At 42.7% G+C, this 23,359-nt stretch overlaps 1 protein-coding gene across 1 annotated transcript in view; it reads left to right on the forward strand.

The window, feature by feature from the left end:
• Positions 1-23,359, forward strand: part of grid1a (glutamate receptor, ionotropic, delta 1a) — a gene marked incomplete at its 5' end in the record, with an annotated part of 373,857 nt that overhangs the window by 336,721 nt on the left and 13,777 nt on the right. Inside the window, 4 exons of the mRNA XM_084075722.1 lie at positions 4,156-4,257; positions 5,751-5,948; positions 15,766-16,094; positions 18,229-18,363. Coding sequence (XP_083931848.1) covers positions 4,156-4,257; positions 5,751-5,948; positions 15,766-16,094; positions 18,229-18,363 — 764 coding nt within the window. The remainder of the gene's footprint in view (positions 1-4,155; positions 4,258-5,750; positions 5,949-15,765; positions 16,095-18,228; positions 18,364-23,359) is intronic.

The raw sequence follows: 23,359 nt of genomic DNA on the forward strand, positions 1-23,359 counted from the left end.
CCAACCACCTCAGACCCCACCCCAACTTCCTCCCTCATGTGTTAAGTCCCTTGAAGTAGAATTATTCCTCTTTAGTGTTGTTCTTACAAGGCAGGGACAGAGAGAGAGAGAGAGAGAGAGAGAGAGAGAGAGAGAAAGAAAACTGTGACCTCCTGAGAACAAAGCCACTCAGGAGGAAAATAGCCCCATGTGAGGCAGGCAATGCCTCCATCAATTGCAGCTATGTACAGTATGCACGCGCGCGCACACACACACACACACACACACACACACACACACACAGTCAAAACAACACTCGTATCTTCCTGTCAGTTACGATCTAATACCATTGTAGCCCCTCATTGTAGCCCCTCATTGTAGCCCCTCACGTCACATTGAATCCAAGAAATTCTTAATATAGACACAGTTAAGCTACATTAAGTACATACACTCATGTAAATGGATAGTACATAAATTCCCATCATCTGCTGGAAGCATGCATTGTGATCAGGCTAATCTTGATATCAGTGACATACAGGCAGCGCTGTAGATAAAAAGCCATAAAACGCACAATGTGTGATTAACACAGCATGGGACAAGCCAAGGGTAGGGCTCCATTTTACTGTACAGTTAGATAATACTGTTTCTGTACGCCCACATAAGAAGGAAAATATAATTCACTGGCAGTCTGCAGCAAGTTGTGAAACTGTCTATATGGCCCTGTAAACTGCAAGACTGTGCAGGAACATACCCAGGGGATCAGAAGCTCTGCAATTGTGTTATCAAAAACAAAAGACACTGATCGCTGATAACAAGATATTTCTCTCCCCCTATGAATGTGACTCATCTCACTGCCTTGTACGTCTTTGTTCCATTGTTCCATTCACTGTTGTTTGCCTGTGTTGCATTTGCCACCTGGTGAATGTTATCATCGCGGCATCCATTGTGTTTGCCGACTTTTTCTGTCATCTGTCTCTGTCATTTCAAGTTGGCACACAGACCACATGGAATCCAATTTGGTTGGAGTGGATTAACAGAACATAAATTAGCATCAGTGATTGAGAATATTTCCTTTCTTTGCAGGCTCCCGCCTGCTGGTACACTAATCCATGCTTTTGTAGGCACACGCGCTACCCCATTCATGGGAGATTTCATTTAAATAAATGTTATATATCCACTTAAATAAAACATATAACATAAGTTCATAATGGATAATTCCACCCTGCGAAATGTGAGCCTTTCATAAACAAATCTTTCAGATGTGCGGATACTATATAACTTCAAAGGCATTCCACTAGATTTTTTTTGTATTCAAGTAAATTACTTTTTAATCCCATTATACATGATCTCAGCTGCTCAGCAGTACTGGCGTCTTGTTGTTGTTCCATGCAAAATCCCAAAGTCTATTACTATTTCATAAGGCTATCAGCTTTGAGCTTCTAAAGTCCAGAACAAGACCTAGTAAAAAGAAAGAGAATATGTCATATGTGGCTGGGCGTGGGCTGATCATGCCTTGAGTTGGTCTTTGTGGAAGGTCCAAGACCATCCTATCAGGGGGGAGCGGCACTGTACTGCTTCCATCGACTACCAGGCTGTAATAGTTCAAAGTGAATGGAGATAGGGAATAGGAGGTACACAGCATATTATTGTTAAATATCACATCCACTGAAAGTATGGTAGTGATATTCAACTGGCGGCCGCGGGCCAAATCCGGCCCCAGCGGAGCTTTCTTGTGGCCCCTGGAACACATTCCATATTCCAATGTAAAAAAAAATGTACGCAATTATTATTAGATGGTTGGTTGTACAGAATTACCATTTTGAATGTTTTTCATAACCGTTAACTGAAGCTTGTTAATGGTTAACCATCCAATAACCCAAATGAAGGAATGTTTGGGACTCACTCAGTGTTAACTAAGGGCTAATCAACACCCACCGTTACTGCATTTGCAGTCAAGACACTGCTACAAGAACTCAAATCTTTGGTGAGTAAATTATGAGACCGGTCACACTGGGTGGTATGTATTTCCTAATATACTACTGTAGATCTGCTGTGCTGCGTGTTGTTGTAGCACGTCTGGGGTAGCTATATTAGGCTGGAGGCACCAAAGAAAGAAATCTCCTTCTACATCCATTAGCTAGTTTTGAGTGGATTCTGTCCAACTTCCATCTGCTACATCTCCATTCACTAGTAGGTTTTACACAGTATGATTAATTCGTCCTCAATAATGTCCTGGGCTGAATGATGGTCTAACTCTCCACTATTGATTAATGAAACACACCATAAGAGCTCTTATCAGCCAGATGCAAAAAAACACAACAAAAAACCTTTCCTTCATACGTACATGTAAACACTTCACCTTGCCAGCCTGCCACCAATACTCTTCTCACAAAGACACTTCAATGCCAGTGACCCGTGCACAGAACACACTGAAATATCTACAGTACTTCCTATTTTTTCAATATCCAAATCAATGCCTGTGAATTATAAAGGACTGGCGCAGAAATTATCTTATCAAACATCAAAGGGCATGAAGTATGCAGTATGAAGCAGGCCCTAATAAGTTACTATAATGGGCATAATATGTCCATTGTTGTGTCCTATATACTGTAGCACACACAACAAACGGTTAACCACGAACGGTGTTCACTCTCCATTCCGACATCTCACCACTCCGACTAGTGGCTTCCGCGTGCGGTTAGGGTTAGGGTTAGGGTTAGGTATAGGGTTCGTCAACGTCGGAAAGGCGACATGTCGGAAAGGAGAAATGCACCCACCACGAACACGGTCTTGTGGCCCCCGACTTCAAGTCATTGTACAATTGTGGCCAACTGCCTAATCTAGTTGAATACCCCTGAAGTATGGGTTTGCAGCACAAACAGTGCAAGTCACACTTGTACATAATAGTTTGTCAAAATAAAAAATAAAACCGTTTGCTTTGATGATTGCACAATGGTGTGTTTCTGCAGGAAAGCATTGATGTAGATCCAAAATACTGTATAGACTGAATAAAGTACATAAGATGACCTGCATATCTCAAAACTTTACTCAGTGAACAAAAGAGTAAAGGTCCCCAGCACAATCTTTTTTTCACTTTTTTATCCACCTACTGTACTTTCCACTTCATTGTCTCAGACATTGCTTTGGAGAGCACAGCGTATATATACTGTATATGTCTGTGGGCAGTGTGTGGGTATGGGGCCCAATGTAGCAGCAAGGGCAAGACTGTCCTGTAGAAAAAGAGGTCTGCAGTTTGGCCTTGAAAGATCGCTCTCGGTGTGTCGGCTCTTCGAAAATCTTTGTTCAGCCATCATCAGCACTGATAAATAATTTAAAATAACCTTCACCCTCATAACGTAAGACATGGCTCAAAGGGTTCATGGTGTGGAAAGAGACTCATGAAGCCACGGGTGGGGTTAGTATCTACCGTAATATAAAGAACAGCAGTGGAGTAGAAGATGACTCTGAAAGGCTCTGAAGCTTTGTAACAGCTGCTCCATTTCATGGCCATTGTTTCACTGTAAAGTTTACCTTCCTGTGAAGACATTCAATGCTTAACATCTACCCATCATCTTCTTCTACTTCTGATCTTCTTCTCCCCCCTCTTACTCCTCCTCATCATCATCATCCTCATCCTCATCATCATCACAATCATCACCACCATTATTATCATCATCACAACCTTTGCCATCGACGTCTCAGCAACATTGCTCCATTGATGGTAACGTCTAAGAATGAATTTGTCACCATTGTGGCTAAAAGCAGCTCTAACGCTGCATGCTTCTCTCCCTCTCTCTCTCTCGCACTCTCTTGCTGCGGGTTGGAGATTGAATAGAGGGTCCTGATAGCATGCTAATGGCCTCTACTTGTTGCCTTGGTGACCGGCTCAAGTGTTTGTACGACCAGTGCAGTGTCCGATCGCGGCACAAATTGAGACGCAAAGTATCAGATACGATGATTAGTTCAGCCATGGTTAAGCCCCTCCCGTGATTCCACCGAACAACAATTGATTGTTTAATTATGTTGGTGATAAGTTTGATGATGAGATGTTTTGTACCTTTTTTCATCGCAGCGACGTGCCTCTGCTGCAAATTATTTCCTCCTCATGCTTGCTCTCCTTTACTCCCCACCTCCCCTCCCCTGCTCTCTGGTTATTTGATTCTTTCATCTACTCAGCTGGCGACTTGGGATTCCACCCGTGGCTTGAATGGCAGCCTAAAGGAGAATCGGATCGAGAGTGGGATGCAGGGAGTAACACTAAAGATTGTAACACTGCTGGTAAGTCTTCTGAGTTCACTGTGTCTATTAACACCTGGCCTGAGTAAGTAAACAACTGAGTACACACATGCACATTAGCATATTCATGAGATTTACTGTTCAGCTCACATCGGCCATTAAACACAGTTTTCAAGGATCTGTGCTTCGAGAAGTTTAATGAAATCAAGTACACAAATGTCTTTTGTATAGCTTCTTTTAACCATAACGATTTGAAAGAGCATTGGCGTTCCCCCAGCCCCAGTTCATTGAACCCAGTTTAAATTGGACATCTTGGTCCAATTTAAACTGGGTTCAATGAGCTCTTATTCAATCTGCAGGCTAGGCTTATCACAGGTGAATGGAAGACTGATAAAGGGCAATACACAATCCTGAAGCACTAGACCGCTCTTTATCCACTCAACACTGCTTGGTCACAGTCTCTGGTCATTTCTCCCTGGCAAGTGGGATTTCTAAGATCCTCTTCTCCATCTCGCCCTGTGAATCTACAGCATCAAGAAGCCATTAAATTCGACGCCGCAGCACTGCGGCTTATCCTCGACTCCGCTAGTTCCACAAGCAACAGTTTCTGACCCCTGTTCTCTTCTCCCCGCACCTCTTTCTCTTTCCCTCTACCTTCATCTCTCTCTCTCTCTCTCTCTGTTCATCCTCTTCTTCACACATGATTTACCTGCACCATATTTATTCACATAAGTTCTGCTCGGCTCCCTCTTGGCAGTGCCGTTTAATCAAGTCGTTTTCTCAACCCCACTTTCACAGCCCACCCCCCTCTCTTTCTCTTGCTCTGTCCCCTTCATCTTCAGGTCTTCTCTCTCTCTCTCTCTCTCTCTCTCTCTCTCTCTCTCTCTCTCTCTCTCTCTCTCTCTCTCTCTCTCTCTTTCTCTCTGTGTGTGTGGCACTCCCTCTCTCATGCTCACTCACTCTCCCTCTCTCCTCTTCCAGCCATTTAATTCCACCCTGACAATTTCAACCCATAAAGAAGAGACATGCTTGGGTGCAGTAAATTTACAGTGGCAATTTCTGGCTTATGAAGCATCACCGGCCCCCATGGCACCACGTGTTACAGGTCAACAGTCATCCACAAAACTATTTTTTTTAAATATATATATGAAGATGGAGATTCACTTGGAGCACCACAGATGCTCTTAATAAAGGTGTCACCCCCCACCCCTCTTCCTGAGTTTTAAAGATGACGGAATGTATCCTCACCGCAGTTGTCGATCAGATGCCGAGGAGATTACGGAGCACCATGACAAATAGCGCGCTCGTGATTAAGTACACCGCACTGTCTTCCGAGGCCTGAGGATAAATGAGAGGGCTCGGAGACGAAAATGCACACAACGTTCACATCGCTCAGCATTATTCTTGTGCCATAATGCCTCGAGCTTACTCGCCAGAATAATATACTCTGCTCAAACTACTCATTGAGTAATGCATTCCCCAAAAGCAAAACCCCCTTCTCCTGCTTCTTGCTTGCTTTGTATTCGTTTGAACAGGAAGAGCCGTTTGTTATGGTGGCAGAGAACATTCTGGGCCAACCCAAAAGATACAAGGGATTCTCCATCGATGTGTTGGATGCCCTCGCCAAGATCCTGGGCTTCAAGTATGACATCTACCAGGTGGGAGATGGCAAGTATGGGACAGCTCTCCCAAACGGATCCTGGAATGGCATGATCGGGGAGCTCATTGGCAAGGTCAGTCATTCGAAACCAGTCCAGCTCATTTTCAGATGTCAGTTTAGAACTAAAATCGATATGATAATGCTCAGATACTGTAGATAAAAAAGACATTTGATACTGTATGGTCAGAGCCCACACACTGTGCCTTCAAGCACGGAGGTGCACCAGTGTATAACAGTTTTTGAAGAAAATTGTTACTGCAGCCTTACAGTACGTATCTGCAAGTGTCTCTAATGATTTGTGGCATAACTTGTGCTTATAAATACATTGTGAGCCTGTGGGGGAAAAACATAGTGACAGATTGGCCACGGCCACTCTCCTTCTCCTTGTAGATTTCTTTGCCTCTGTCTCATCCATTATTTTTCAATCAACTTGACACCTCCGGGTGAACTTTCGCGCTTACTGTACACCATGGCCAATGGCAAATGATTGCATATAAGGAATGCCCATTCACATATAATTTTATGTGAAAAATTGATTGATTGATTGAATACTTTATTAGACAGAAATGTAAACAGCTGCTTAAACACGGTGGTACAGTGAGACATTTAGCCTAAAAGGATAACACAAAAAAGGCCTTGGGGACTTGTTTCCATTGTGGTCCTATGTATTCATTTCATCAACAGAGCATTAAATATTACACATTAATGCATGTTATCAACTAATATAAACAGCTGTATATACAGCTGAAAAAAGGCTAAAATGAATAACGGCGGTAGTGTAAGACACCTCCTTTCAAAGGGAAATAAACTTGTGACCTCCTGTCAGATGTTTTTTCAGGCCAATTTTGAAAGAAACCAGTAATACACATCCTTTAATGGATGGTGTCAGGGCATTCCACATTGTGGTGGCGGAGTAGTAGAATGAGAATTTTCCCATGTTTGTTCTAAATTTGGGGAGAACCAGATTGTGGTCGCTCCCTCTGGTGTTGTGGCTGTGGGCGTCACTCACTTTTTGAAGTAGTTAGACAGGGATGAGGGCACTGTCTCTTTGAGTATCTTAAATACCAGTCTCATTAATATTTGTGTAACCCTGTCTTCTACAGCAAAGTGTGTTGAATTTAGGTGGGTCATGGGGTTTAGGCTGATTAGTAGTCGAATCACTTTGTTTTGGGAGGTCTGAAACTTTTTTTTTGTGTCATTGAGGTGTAGGAGAACCAAGAGGTGCAAGCATAATCAAAATGGCATTGAATGAGTGAACTCTTGTCGACAAAAAAGGAGATCCTGCCCAAAGATCTTGTTCTTAGGTTGACTGTCTTCATCACCTTTGATCCCATTTTTTCCACCTGTCAGTTTGTTGTGAAGAATACAACCTAAATAGGTTACCTCTTCTTCTTCTCTTCTTCGATTACGTTATCGTCAACTCTGATCTTGAAGTCTTACTAAGGGAATGTCTGAACCCAAAAGAGAATGGATTCTGTTTTTTCGAAGGTGTAATGACAGTTTGCTATCAGAGAGCCAAGTGCGGAATTTGCTGAGTTCAGAGTTGAGGGCTTCTTCAACTTGCGTTTTGTCCTCGCCCGAGACCAGTAGTGCTGAGTAATCACCGAACAATAACAATTTGCAGTTACAGGCTGTTTTCATGTTGTTAACATAAAGAAGGAACAGTAACAGCCCTGCGGAACCCTACAGGTCACTGGGAGGGATGAGGACATGGTTACGTTGACATTAATCACTTGTTCTCTTCCCTCAAGGTAGGATTTCATCCAGTTCACAGACGTGTTATCAAAGCCAATCACCCTCAGCTTATTAAGTAATATTAAATGGTTTACAGTGTCAAACGCCTTTTGGAGGTCCAACATGACCATGCCACTGTATTTGCCTGAGTCTACTTCACATCTGATGTAGTCAGTCATATACAGTAGGCAGGTGTCAACTGTCAATGGAGTGGGATATTCTGAAGCCAAATTGGAATTCAAACAGCAGGTTACGTCTTTGAGGTAACTGCTGATCTGTTCGTGCATTAATCTCTATAACCTTTGAGATGGAACAAAGGATGGAAACAGGGCGGTAGTTGCCGGGATAAAAATGTCTTCCTTTTTTATACAGAAGGATTCTCTCGCCAGCTTGAATTCTTGTGGGATGTGACACTGACTGATAGATACGTTTGTAATGTGGGCTACCATGGGAGCAATAGAGATTGCTGCGTCTCTTGGTGGGAATGTTTTCGTGGCCAGTGGCCTTGGCTGGCTGGCATCTTCAGTTTTCACCGGTTTGAGTGAGAGTGAGAAATTTCATAGTGTGCTGGGATATGCTCTAGTCTATACCACAGAGACCTGAGTGTGAGGGAAGTTTGTTAACCAACAGTGTGGCAATGGTAGTGAAAAAACTGTTAAAACAGTTTGCCACAGATTATGTTTCTAGTATCATGACTGAGTCAGTTAGAAAAACACAAAACTTTTCTTTTCTTTTTAAGCAATAAAGTACACTTTGTGTAGAGGAAGCTGTACTTAGGTTGCTATGATGACAACCATATCAATTGCTATCCTATAATTACCTAGTTCACACAGGAGCCCATTAAGTACAGTATAATACACCTACAGTATGTAATACACCTACACAGTTGCACATGTTAATTTATCCACTTGTAACTCAGAAAGTGTATAAATGCAAACAAATGGACCCATACACTCAGAGTTAAACTAACACTTTGAATGTTACGGTGTATATTTCTGTTCAATTTTGTAGCAAATCGCACTTTCTGCGTTTGATGCAGCTAAGCTACAATCGCTAGACCCATTGAAAGGGTTTAAGAAGAGTGGAGAGAGTTGTAAGCACATTACTCAAACCTGGTGTCTTTGATGGTTTTTATTTACTATACAAACATTACAAACATAATCTAGTCTAAAACTTAGTTACCAGTTAGCAACGGTTGGCACTTTAGGCACCGGTAGTTAGTGGTTAGGTAATAAAACCTGAGAGAGAGAATAAGCACATAACACACAGAGTATTAAGGATATGACTTCACATCAGACGTACACATCACAAGTACAAAATCACAATGTTACTCACTATTGGTCTCTCACTCTCTTGTAGGATCTCGGTAAGTTACTTAAAACCCATATTTCAGGTAACCCACGGCACTGTTCCTTCTGAATCTAAAATCCTGTGCTCAGGCAGCCTATTATATCAACTTCACACATAAGGTCCGCCTTTAGGGCAGATCTTTAAGCAACAGGACGTTCTGGTTACCCACAAGGCTTTGCGCTTTGTCATGTACTGCTTCTTATCACACAAAGGCTGGCTAGCTCTGGCCTTCTGCCCTGTCCACCTATTGTTTCTTATCTCACACCCTTCCCCCGCTGGTATGCAAGGAGAACCCTTTGAGGCAGCTTCCTTAGCAGGGGGTCTACAGTGGGCTTGCTAGACTCAACTTAAAGGGACATGTATTCTTTAACAGGACAGATGACAAAGTACATTACTATATCATTAATAATAATCCACAATTATCTTTCATAATCATAGATTATTTCCACACCTGCCACCTGTGTGTCTGATCTAGGATCCAAGACACACACAAAACATTCCTCGTGAACTTTTTGGCTCTTTAGATAACGGCTCGGTAAAACAATTGTTTAGTATGGCTCACACATTGTCTCTAAGTGGCTCCAAACCCATACACTGAAACAATTAACAGTTCAACTTAATGTTCAATTTGTTTGAAATACTTTTTGGACATTGTGGCTAATATTTGATCTCAAATTGACTTTACTTCACAGTAAATCATGACCAATTTAATTTAGCAACAATTCTTTTGCACTAGTTTATCCCTGAGATTTTTCCTAAATCCCAGGACAAATTAACTTTAATTGTAGTTATTATCTATATTCAAGCATGAACCCTCCAAGGCCCATTTGTTTGACACCCACGTGTCTTGTCTTTTTTCTCTCCTCCCACTAAGTCAATGTCCTATTTTAGGGCATTTTGCCATGGTAACTGACATTGCAATTTGGGCAAAAGGGTTAAAAGATTATTAAAATAGTTGATCTACAATTTCACCTTAAGAAGCCTTAACTTAAACTTCAAGCACACATACAAAAATGCTTTTTAGACAATCAACAAATAATAATTCAAACAGGTCTGATTGCTCATACCATGAGTCAAACATCAGTACAGAATAATTGTTGTTGTGCGGAAGAACTTTCCAACTTATGTTGCATTATGAACTTAGTGGCATAGTTTTGGACGTTACAAGTAGCTCAATACATTTCATTATGCGTTAAGTTTTTCTTCTGTGGTATATTGCAAACCTAGAAATGATACATTCATTTACAAAATATATCTCGAAATTCCTATGTAAACAGTCGCTCAAATAAGACATTTCGATTTTTTAGACACCTCGCATGGCGTCTTTTCGCTTCTCGTCCGCACTGCCCCCTTACTCTGAGGGTGGCAGCGCAAGTGTCAGTTCGTTTGCCAGTGTCACGTTGCTGGCGCCACCAACCGCCAGTGGGACTGCTTTTCCAGCAGCTCCCTCCTGGGGCCTCTTCTCAGCTGTTGCCAAGAAAGAGCTGGTTGCTCCCTCCGCAGAGGGTGAGGAAGGCTCATCTTTTATCTTCACCTTCTTTTTTCTAATTATTCCAGCCCCACCAGGACGAAGCATTCTCTCTGCCTGGATCCTGGCGGTAAGAACTGAAGCGACCTGACGTAGCACCCTGCCTCTCTTTTCTCTCCGCAATTTCCTCATGACCCACCGGACTGGAGCGAAGAGGTCAGGAGGCTTGCATATTTCACACTCGCATTTTTTCAAGAGGTCAGGAGATTTGCAGTTCGCACATTCGCATAATTTTACCTCGACTGGCCTGCAAACCAAGGTTTGCCTCCTGCCACCGTTGTGAACTGGAGGCTCAGAGGACACGCCGCTTTCAGCAGGTAGCCTGCCACCTTGGTTACCCCGAGGCTCCGTAGGACCACCCAGCTGGCTGGCCATGGCTCTCCGCCCTGGCGTAGTGGTGTGCTTCCCCTCCATCTTGGGTGGGCTGGTGTCGACGTTCGTCATAGCGGCGCCCTCTGGACGGTCCTCCATGGCAGCTGTCGTGGCTGACACCTCCGACGGTGCCTCTCCTGGTGCAGCTCCTCCAGTAGCGACCTCCAGCGGCTGGCTCTCCGCAGTTACTCCCTGGACCTCCTCCGTGATGAGTGAGTCAGTGTAGACGTCCTCTGACGCCCTCGCCGGCGCCTCTCCTGCGGCCTCTGGTGGATGGTATCCCTCTGCGTTGAGTGGGTCCTCCTCCGTGGCTCTCACGATTGACGCCTCTGTGAAGTCATCGACCTCCGATGGCACTCCCTCCTCGGCCGCCGACTCCTCTGCGACGTTGACTCCCGGCACGGTTCCCCCCGGAACCTTCTCAGCGTCGTCCCCTGGAGCTGGTTCGACCTCCGATGGCACTCCCTCCGGATGGCCCTCTGGATGGTCTTCCTTCTCAACGTGGTCCCCTGGAGCTGGTTCGACCTCCGATGGCACTCCCTCCGGATGGCCCTCTGGATGGTCTTCCTCCTCAACGTGGTCCCCTGGAGCAGTAGTGAAGTCATCGACCTCTATGGCAGCAGCGGCGATGGCTGCTTGGACAGTGGGAGTAATTTTCTCACCCTCCTCTGCAGCGTAGAATGGGACCCCCGGGCAGGACCCTGCGTTCCTCCCTGGAGTGGTGCCATCTGGGTTGACTCTCAGGACTGCTGGCCCAGTAGATCCTGTAGGTGTGACCTTCCAACCCCCCTTTGCAGCGACCGGCTTATCTGTAGGAGTGACATTCTCACCTCCTGTTGCTCTGTCCTTTACGACCGGATCTGCTGCCTTCTTATCTGTGGAGATAGTCACTCGCTTTTCCCTCACAGCAGGGGGGTCTTCACTCACTTCGGCTTTTGACCATCTGGTCAAAGTTGCCTCCTTGATTCTCTCTATAGTCTCGTCATACTCAAGGCAACAGACATCCTGTATCCTGCAGATCACAGATGAATCGATGCCAACAACTTCCAGTATGGCGATAGAATATGTAACAACCTCCAGGAATCTATCTAAATCAGCTTTTAGCTCCCATGCCACCCTTTCGCTTGGTAGACAACAAAGAGCAAACTCTGCCTCTCTCCTAAAAACTGCTTGAGCTGCTTCACACCTCTCTAGTAACTCAGCTAACACTTCCATTCCCCTTTTTTACCTGGCCTTCTTGGCTTCTACAGGACTTAGGTAGGCCTTTTTTGTTAGTCTTAATCAATAGGCTGTGAAAGCAATCGTCAGTTCTTTTAGCACGTAGTAGTGTTGTTCAGCCTTTAGCTAATAACAACAATAATTAATTAACACTGTATTTAACCTGTAATAGCACTCACCCTGTAGCATTCTATGCAAGAAGCCTGTTAATGGTCTATTCACATTTAGTTATTTTGTTAATTAATACTGGCAGGATTTATTTAGCTCTACCAAAGTAAATAATAGCATTTAACCCACAATGATGACTTAATCCACTGCTATCGTAACCATCTAGTTGCTCCAGTTTTAGTCTATCATAAAGTCTGGTTGAACATGGTATTACACTAGAGGTAGAAAACCTCCCCCACCCCTTATCAGTAAACAACGGCCTTTAACTCCCAATTATAAGATCACCTCATAATCTGTCTCTTAGTCTAATTTTTAGCTATATTGCAGTGTCTGGTCTCCCATAAAGCCTAGTTAAACCATGAATACTATTTTAAAGTTTGTCTAATCAGCTTAAAGCAAGCATCTATGATTAGATTATTAACCAAACCTAACTACTTCTCCTCTCAAGGCGTGTTAGAATTTGGCGGTTAGCTTAGCACTGTCTTGTAAGTGAACAAAGACAATGCTAATTTTCTCCCCCACCACTCAACAGTGGCAGTGGCAGTTAGCTAGCAGCTAGCACTTCATGCTAGACAATAGATCTGTTAGCACTGTGAGCTAGCGACACTAAGAGTAGCTCTCAGGACTGTTAGCTTTCTAAACCCCCTTATTGGTACGCTAATCAAACTTTTAACGGTAGCCTAGCTACATAACCTGTGGTTAGCTTCTAGCTTCTCCCTCAGCTCCTTATTCTTAGCACGCAGCGTTTCACAATCTACAGTCTCTTTGTCCTCCACGGTCTTCGCAGAACTGTGGGGCTTTGTTCATAGCAACCTGATAGCGAGTCTCTTCCCGGTGGTTCCTCGGGCCCGTACGGTATTACTGCCTCGGTCCTAGCGTCGTGTAGACCGCCGGCTCCGTGTATCTCCCTTCGCCTCCGTGGACAGATGACTTCCTTCAGTTTGTGTTAGTTGAGGCCCTTTGTCCCCTTTGTTCACACAACTAGCACTGGTTCATTAAGCCAGCGTTAGTTCTGTGAGCCTATTTAAACCTGTCCCATACCAGGCCTTATAATTATTTTGTTGCAACTAACTCCTCATCTAAAGAGACAGTATAGTTATACGTTCCGCTTCAAGCGCCATAGGCTACCACGGCTTTATCTGTGTCATATCTTTACAACAACACAGCATCACTCAATTATATCATCCGCTTCCAGGGCCTCTCTCTTTCCTAGAATTACAGAGGCTACCACGGGACCTTTTCTCAAGGTTCATCCGCTTCTATGGCCAAATACTTTCTTAGAGTTTACCAAGGCTACCACGGGTTTATAATTGTTTAATTACTCTGTAACACTTAACTCTGTTTAATGACTATAACCAATACACACAACTAGTTGTCCCTCTCAGACACACTAGTGGTTGATTACGTGTAACACTTAAACTTTGTTAATGACTATGTAATTAATCCTTAAAACTGTACTGTGTTATACCCCTGTATAACACGGCTAATCCACTTAAACTCATAGATGTCTCTCTTTAAGAGACTCTATAGCTTAATATCTGCGTACTTTAACGCTTAAACTTAAAGAAGTCCCCTCCGGGGACTGCTAGAGTTTAATAACTTGTAATTAAACTTCAAACAGATAGATGTCTCTTATATAAGAGACTCTAAAGTTTAATAACTTGTAATTAAACTTAAGACTGATAGATGTCTCTTATATAAGAGACTCTAAAGTGTAATAACTTGTAATTAAACTTAAAACTGATAGATGTCTCTTATATAAGAGACTCTAAAGTTTAATAACTGCGTAGTCCAACGCTTAAAACTCAAATATGCCTCCTCCGGAGGCATCAATAGTTTTATTACTGTTCAATTTTGTAGCAAATCGCACTTTCTGCGTTTGATGCAGCTAAGCTACAATCGCTAGACCCATTGAAAGGGTTTAAGAAGAGTGGAGAGAGTTGTAAGCACATTACTCAAACCTGGTGTCTTTGATGGTTTTTATTTACTATACAAACATTACAAACATAATCTAGTCTAAAACTTAGTTACCAGTTAGCAACGGTTGGCACTTTAGGCACCGGTAGTTAGTGGTTAGGTAATAAAACCTGAGAGAGAGAATAAGCACATAACACACAGAGTATTAAGGATATGACTTCACATCAGACGTACACATCACAAGTACAAAATCACAATGTTACTCACTATTGGTCTCTCACTCTCTTGTAGGATCTCGGTAAGTTACTTAAAACCCATATTTCAGGTAACCCACGGCACTGTTCCTTCTGAATCTAAAATCCTGTGCTCAGGCAGCCTATTATATCAACTTCACACATAAGGTCCGCCTTTAGGGCAGATCTTTAAGCAACAGGACGTTCTGGTTACCCACAAGGCTTTGCGCTTTGTCATGTACTGCTTCTTATCACACAAAGGCTGGCTAGCTCTGGCCTTCTGCCCTGTCCACCTATTGTTTCTTATCTCACACCCTTCCCCCGCTGGTATGCAAGGAGAACCCTTTGAGGCAGCTTCCTTAGCAGGGGGTCTACAGTGGGCTTGCTAGACTCAACTTAAAGGGACATGTATTCTTTAACAGGACAGATGACAAAGTACATTACTATATCATTAATAATAATCCACAATTATCTTTCATAATCATAGATTATTTCCACAATTTCAGTATCCTGAAGGATGTCATTTCCCCTTCATATAGACCTTATAATTTACCCTGTGGATAATGGGAGGGTGGCATGGTGGCACCCCATGTGAACTGTCAAAGCTGTCAGCCCTACAATCTCATGCTAATCTCGCTCAGGGGGAAGCCTATCACTCTTCCTGTGACGGAGTGTCTCTGATTATGGCCCAAGTGAGCAGGGTGCTGTTTGACTCAACAATCGCAATGTGATTAGTGCCACTGGGTCTTCCCACAGCAGCAGGTGTCCACAGATATGCCTGTGCGAGATGGATGGTGTGTGCTTATGGAACGAGAGAGAGAGAGATGAAAGCTATAGTCTTGTGCATGCCAGTTGAAGGGACTCTTTTAAGAGAGCTGCGAGGGAGAGTCAGCGGATGGGTGAACCACAGATCTGACCAGGGGGTTATCATTGCATATCAAATGAATGTATATTCATGGTCCAATCTCGCAGGCACCCATCACTGTTCACTGCTGGAACCCAAATTCATCATATTCACTTTATGACACAGTGATTTATGTGGACCCTGATAGTTTCTGACAGAAAAATGACAAGGCACAATATCGTGGATCTAATACAGATTCAATTTCAGGATTATATATATATATATATATATATATATATATATATATATATATATATATATATATATATGCGTTGTGTGTATATATATATATATATGCGTTGTGTGTGCGTGCATGTATGCGTGTGAGTTGATCCAGACAGATTCAATTTCCAGATTAAACCGCATGCATGTGAACTGAACATGCTAGATTTCATTTCAAGATGAAACCGCTTTTTTTTTTTAAATGGTGCTACTTTACAGATGGTCTCTCTCTCTCCCACTGCAGAGAGCAGACCTGGCCATATCAGCCATCACCATCACCCCGGAGCGAGAAAGCGTGGTGGACTTCAGCAAGCGCTACCTGGACTATTCGGTGGGAATCCTGATGCGCAAGTCAGAGGAAAAGATCAACATCTTCTCTCTGCTGGCTCCGTTTGACCTGGCAGTGTGGGCGTGCATTGCGGCCGCCATCCCTGTGGTGGGCATCATGATCTTCCTGCTCAGGCGCATCCAGTCAGTGCGCTCCCAGAATACTGCGGGAGGCCACCCGTCCGTCTCCACCTCACTCCAAAGCGCCATCTGGATCGTTTATGGTGCCTTCGTGCAACAAGGTGGGTGGGTGAGACAAAGAGGGAGGGAGGGTGGGTGAGGTGTCAGACAGTATCTTGGTCTTTCTAAAGGCAATATATAGAATCAAAACATGCACAAAAAAGCCTGAACTACCACCGAATGCTAGTGCCTAGGATTAGTTATTTCATTCAGGACGTTTGCATCAAGATATACAGTAGATACAGCATGGTTTTGTTTGGTAGAACCGGGAAGGATATATATTTTCAGAGATGATGCACATGAAACTGATAAGGTGGAAAAGTGCCTCCGCTAGTAGAATAACCGTGCCAACACAGTCATAAAATAACACATCAACACATTTCTTTCTAAAGACTACACAGCCACAGGACTAGTGATACAATTTCAGATATGACAGCCACCCTGGCCTTTCCTAAAGGTGCCCTTGTCTGGGGGAATATCATGCCTTTTGGCTCTGGTTGTGATCCAGGTATTTCCAATGCGGATAAATGACTAGCTCAGCAACTGACGTTAAAGCCTTGGCTACATTTATCAAAGTCTGGCTCACTGCCCGCCAGCCTTTTTGAGCCCAACAGCGACTATATTTTAGGAAAGGCTGAATTCTCTCCATTTTTTCCCTTCTCTTTTCTGGCTCGCATGCCTCCACTGGCACTTCTTGATTCACAAGGGCATAGCGTTTTCCATGGCGCAAGGCCCTTTGATATGGATCTGACTGCTGATGTTTAGCAAAGCATAGTTCAACGCCAGAAACTTGGCACGCACGTTTTCCCTGATGATTTGATAATGATATTCTGGCACATGACCGAGCTTCGTTTTAAGGTTAGCGTAGATGAGACTGACCGCCCACACATACATGCTCACACAGTTTTTCCTCGAAAGGCAGTTATCTTGGACAATGATTGCCCTTCCTGCATCCCATAAGGAGGTCAGAGAGACGTACCCTTTCGATTTGCCCTTCACTAATCAGTAACTAATCTGAACCTTGCCAGGAGAGCGCTTTGCCTTATAATCAGAGGCATTAATCAATCAATTACAGAGCTGACAGAACCGTGGGCCAAACGTGTGTGGTTGCATATAAGATCAAGATCCAAAAGTTTAACATCTAAAACCCCCCAAAACACACATGCTGTGATGTTAGTACATAGTTAAAATGTACACATGACTGATGTCATTGACTGTGACACTTTAAGACAAAGATGTTTTCATTACCTTTCACTCTCACACATCTTTCAGCAGAAATCTTCTGATCACTTAAATCCTCTAAACTTAAATTTATGCAGACTTTTTTTTTGTAGGGGAGAGGCGTATTTGAGAGGAAGTGAGATAGAAACAGAGCTAATGCGACAGGGAGATGGCGGAAATTAAGTAGATAATCAGTTGAACAGATCTGTTGCTGTCTAACAGAGCAAACAGATGGAATGTTTAAGATATGAGATATGAAGGCTTGGGCCATAAACAATGACATGAAAGAATGCAGATTAATGAGTACAGTGCCATCAACACAGATTGAGAGATTTGGGAGGTATTGTTCAAAATCCAAGCATTTTGTAGCCTGTGAGGATTCTTTGGTCTACAACATGGTACTGATTTGCAGGATCACCATAAAGGGGTTCTGGAATTCACCCCAGATTAGGACATAAGGCTGTGCCTTAGCCACTTGGACAATATAGTGAGATGTTTCTACAAGGTCCCAGACAAAGAACCACGGCAGTATAGGCATACAGGTATAAGTGATATGTTTGTTCTAATAAAAAATAGAAACAATAAAGAAAGCAAGAATAGAAAAAGCTTTTTAGAAAATAGGGAATAAATGTCCAGGTTGGATACAAATGTTACCCAGCAATCAACCCATTAACATGGAGAGAACATGTTTATTTCATTGTTTATCTTGTATCCTGCATGAGTTCTCTCTGCTGATTGGATAAAATTGGTATCCTGACCTGAGCGTTTTTAATTTTAAGAGCTGGATAGGGAGACGCCTATTACTGAACAAGAACTATAACAATGAAAGAACTATAAAGTAATGTAACACTTATTTTAACACAAATATAAAACTTGAGGATTTTACTGTCTATTCTGCTTGCAGATGCATGTTTGTGTTGTTCTGTGCGTATAGTATACCCATACGTGTGGGTGTTTGTACCTGCGTTTCAGCAGGCAGTGACTCCATTCTGGGATCTGTGGCCCTGCGGATCGTCATGGGCAGCTGGTGGCTCTTTACGCTCATCGTGTGCTCCTCCTACACGGCCAATCTGGCGGCCTACCTCACAGTGTCACGCATGGACAACACCGTACGGTAAGGCTCACCATCAAAGTCAAACACTGAATTACTTGAAGTTTGTTTTGATTTACTTAACTGCTTAAACCCTATGTATATATTATTCCCATAATAGGGATGCTAGGATTCATGCAACTACATTCAGAGTTGGCGTACTGTATGTATGCAGGTTAGCCCTGCACACATACAAAATACAAAATACAGCGACAAATTAAAATGTTCAGAATTGATTTAGCTCTGAGAGTATAAGAAGTAAATTTTTACACTCTCACAGTTTACACAGGATTTTAGAGGAGTCCGGGTGGTTCGGGGTTAAAGTTCCTGCTGGGGTTAGGTTCCTCCATGGTTCCACCAGGGGAGGGCAATCTCTGTTGCTGAACTAGTGAGGTTTGCTGGGGTGACTGCCTGTTCAGCAGGGAGCAGAAATGGGAGGGATAAACTGTTCCTCTGCATGTGTTACGCCCTCCCAGTGAAACTCCTCACTATCAGGCGAAAAGAAGCGTCTGATGGATGAGGGACCCTGCACTTTTTGTCTCATGGTCTTAAGTACCCTTCTCAGGCTTGTCAAGTGCTAACCAAATGTACTGTATGTCACATGTTTCCTGGCTCAAAGGGTGCCCAAAGTAGTAGAGCCAGTCTGATGCCATATTTCTGGGTCAGATGCCGCTCCCAAATTTGGAGAGTTCTCACCCACTGATTACTTATGTTTTGAGTGCAAAAAAAATGTTAATTTAATTAAAGTTTCTCCAAAATGTATGATTCTAAAATAGCCGAGCATTAGATCACAACACTCATGAGCTTCTTGATCATCTATATTTGAAAACGTTAAAACATTTTCACCTATAATGACCTGCCCAAAAATAGATATGCCAGGTTCAAAGGGATTAAAAATCAGGACACATCGGCTGCCTAATTGTTGATACTGATGTTGTCAAAAAAGTCAAATACTGGCCAATATACTGTAAAGTATCAGACAGACCGTTTCAGTATATCGGTCTGGCTCTACAAAGTAAGTTATTACTACTTGCCTGGGGCAAGCAGTAAAATGTTAAGTGACTTGGCCAGTCACTTCTCATTTAATAAAAATTGCACATATTGCTCCCTGCAACACCACTCTTTAGATTAAAACAGTTTTAGCTCAACTGCCACCAAACATATAGTCTGTCATCTACACTGTAGAACCGAAATTGTGTCAGGAACATTGTCTTTATTTGAAAAAAAAAATAAAGTGATTACCCTGTAGTACCAATAATATGTTGTTTAGTTTGCGCATTGAACAGTACAACAACATAAACAAGCTTGCTGCCTTGTTCTGCCGGTGTTGCACTGAAATTGGTAGCCTATCCTGGAAAAATGGTTTGCTTTTAGATAGCACCTTTTCCCAAAGCATTTTGCACATGCATGTGTAGGTGAATGTATGGATTACATTCACACATTCACACACTGACAGCGGAGGCAGCCATGCAAGGTACCCAATTGGGTTCGGAGTCTCGCTCGAGGACACTTGAGGAGTGACGCCAAGAGGAGTGGGAATCGGAGAAGGACATGTCTCTATTGTTAGAGAGTAAATCTACTATTCAAATTCCATGTGAAAAATGGACAAGCTGCATAGCTTTTTATAATTATGCACTCAACCTTCAAAAGGCCTCAAAGGCCCAGTTTTCTGTCTATATGGATTGAAAAATGGCCCAGCTGCTATACAGAATACTTAATTCGAAGTAAGAACGTCTTGTTTTGAGTTTCATACTCTTCCAAGTCTTACGCTCTTATCTTATAGCTGAATGCCAGTAAGAAAACAAATATTTGTAGTGTGGCCGTATCCCATTCAGCATAAATATAAACAAACTAAATAATATGTGTTATACACAGTTTAGTCTGTTATGCGTAGTGTCATGAACTGGCTCATCATGATAAAATAAGGGAGACGACACACAGGATTAAACTTAACGTTATTTTATTTTTTACAAAAAAAGACATGAACTGTGCATAAAATATTAGATGTGAACAGTCAGTGGTATCAGTAGTGTAAAGTGTGTATGGCTGTGTGAACATGTACTGTATGTTCAAGCGCAAAAAGCAACTGGATTGAAACCAAAGCAAAACCAAGTAGGCAGTGTTGCTTGTGTAGGAGTGTGAGACAATGGTTTTGGCCAGCCCGTTTTTATACCCAAGGGGATGATTGGAACCAGGTGTGTCTCATCCCCAAGATACTCCTCAGCAGGCTGGCCCTCTCCTCCTGCACAGGAACAGTAAACACAATTAACATCAAACCAAACCAGCACCACACACACAAATGCTATTGCTCAGACGAAGGTTCCTCTCTGTCTTCCTACATTGTGTTGGGTATGGTTTCCAATATTTTTTTACCCACTACCTAACAAGTAGGTTCTCTTCAGTCCAAACGTTATTTGTCAGTAAATCCTATTTGGTTCCCTCTATCTCTCTCCCTCTCCCCAAAGGGTAGAAAAATTTGTATTTCATTACATTGAGTCGGTCTACCTCTGAGCAAATAGCCACATGTGGACATGGAAGGAGAGAGATGGAATGCTAAGCAGCAGCTGGGTTACGAGTGCGTGTGTGTGTGTGTGTGTGTGTGTGTGTGTGTGTGTGTGTGTGTGTGTGTGTGTGTGTGTGTGTGTGTGTGTGTGTGTGTGTGTGTGTGTGTGTGTGTGTGTGTGTGTGTGTGTGTGTGCGCGTGCACATAATGTATGTGTACCTGTGTAGTATACCCTGACAGTTGTGTGTGTGCACATAAGCACATATTGTATGTTTTTTATTTTTTATTTTACAAGACCTGAGCAGCAGTGTACAGCAGCATATTGACTTAATGACATATAAATCAATATTAATAACTAAATCAGTGTCATATTTTCATGGGCACATAGTGTGCGTGCGTGCGTGCGTGCGTGCGTGCGTGCGTGCGTGCGTGCGTGCGTGCGTGCGTGTGTGCGTGCGTGCGTGCGCATGTGTATGTGCTGCTAAATTTACAAGAGGCTTTATATACAGTAGCAAGACTGAGAATAAGTACATTCCTCTTATGCTTTCCATGTTAAAACGATGCAGTATTGAATGTCATTTCAAGTGTTACAGCAAATACACCAGATGTTGTAATTGTAATGAGTGCTGTAGGGAAGTATGCTGTTTTGGGAGGGCTATACTTTTGACTTCCTCCAAGAGCTTGGAGGAATCATTCCTCCTCACTAACGATCGTGAGGAATCATTTCATATCCAACCTGTCTCGCAGCTTGGATATGAAATCTATATCCAAGCTGTCTACATGCTTGTGTTTTCAGTGTCTATATGATTCTACGGGATTGTGTTTGCTGCACCTCTTTCAATCTTGGTTAGACCATTATAGCTAATGAACAATATATTGATCTGGACTTCTCAAAGGCTATGGTAAGATGTTGAGAGGAGAAGAACAAGAGAGACATCTAAAGGAAGTGGGTGTCTCCCAGAAAGATGTTCCTAGTGCATTTACAGTATAGTTTTACATCAACTCGACCAAGCTTACGACCTCTATGTTGGTATGTTTAATACAGTAGGACAACATCCTCACAAATGTCTATTCGTTTTGATCAATTCAAATTCTAGTCAATTGGATATCCGATCTACAGTAGGTACAAGCTCAGAGCTTGTAGAACGGCTATTTTTGCTTCTTTTGCGAATATAATAGTGACACTGTCATACTGGGAAGTGTAAAATAGGGCATTCATTTATGAAAAAAATAAAAAGATGAGTGGAGATACATGGTTTCTGCCTGACAGCGACATAATGATACTGTATTATCTGGGATAATTTTCTAGCAATGGTACTGTATACACAAAGGTGACAGCTTTGCCCTATTTTTCCACCCCAGGTTTGGAATCACGCTTGATTTATGTTAAATCTATAGACCGGTCAACAGTGCATGCAAGAAGCCACAGCACACACACAGCCCCAATAAATATAGCTTTAAGAAAATTAACGTGGAATATCCCACACTGAATGAATGACTGGCCCATACGCCCAGCTGTCAGAATGAACTGTAATTCATGAAATTCTCTCTCTCTCTCTCTCTCTCTCTCTCCCTTCTCTCTTTCTTTTCCTACGGCAACGCCAGATAGACTGCTAATTAAATGGCTGAATTAGCCTAACATTGTTATCTCAAGATGAGCCATTCGATTCTCTCACCTTTTAGGTAATTGGATGGAAGCCAGTCTTGGCTACGTGTACAAACATTTCAGTGCTGTCCACATGTGCCAATTTACTGAAAGGATGAAGCGAACGCACGGATCGACATGTCAAGCATCAACTGAACAACAGTCAGGGAGGCAGCTAATCTTCACAGTAGATTGGTATTCAAATTCTATCGAAAGTGAACCCTAATTGGAAGCGTATCATAACATTTGGTTTGAAAAGAAACCAAAAAAACAAAACAAAAAACTAGAAGACATATTGTGTGAAATTGCCAATTATCTCTGCAGGACTCATGCCTTGCAGCATTGAGCATTGGTGAGCCTACATTACATCATTATGCCCACATACAGTAGCCTAGAACATCCACATCTATTTACATGCAAGACCTTAACTGGAGCGATATTAATTAGTCTGATTCTTACCCTTGTTGAGGCTGCACCAGAATAATTTACATCTCATATAAGAATGATCGTAATCAATACTTAAGGTCAAGGAAGTCTTCTGCCCCCCTTAAACCACTTGAACTATAGCATCTTTATTCTGGGCATGTCATAACGGTCAAACGCTCGGCAAAAACAGGCCACTGTTCAGCCAAAATAGCAGATTTACAAGCTTGTTTGTTCGTAGATCTGCTATTTTCAGCGAAGAGATTTGGTGTAGAGGGAACTGAAGTATAAAGGGTTTAAGTGGTTAAAAATTCCTTAGTGGACTATGATTTGATGATATTGGCACTGTCTGCATTGGTTTGCACTGTTACTTGCCTTGAATTTGAAGTACCTTGGGTTGTGAGTTACTTTTCTAGTTTGCCAGATTTAAGGAAAACTTTTTCTTGGGG

This window comes from Gymnoscopelus microlampas (genome assembly GCF_963454915.1).
Source record: "Gymnoscopelus microlampas genome assembly, chromosome: 13".
In the NCBI taxonomy this organism is placed as follows: domain Eukaryota; kingdom Metazoa; phylum Chordata; class Actinopteri; order Myctophiformes; family Myctophidae; genus Gymnoscopelus; species Gymnoscopelus microlampas.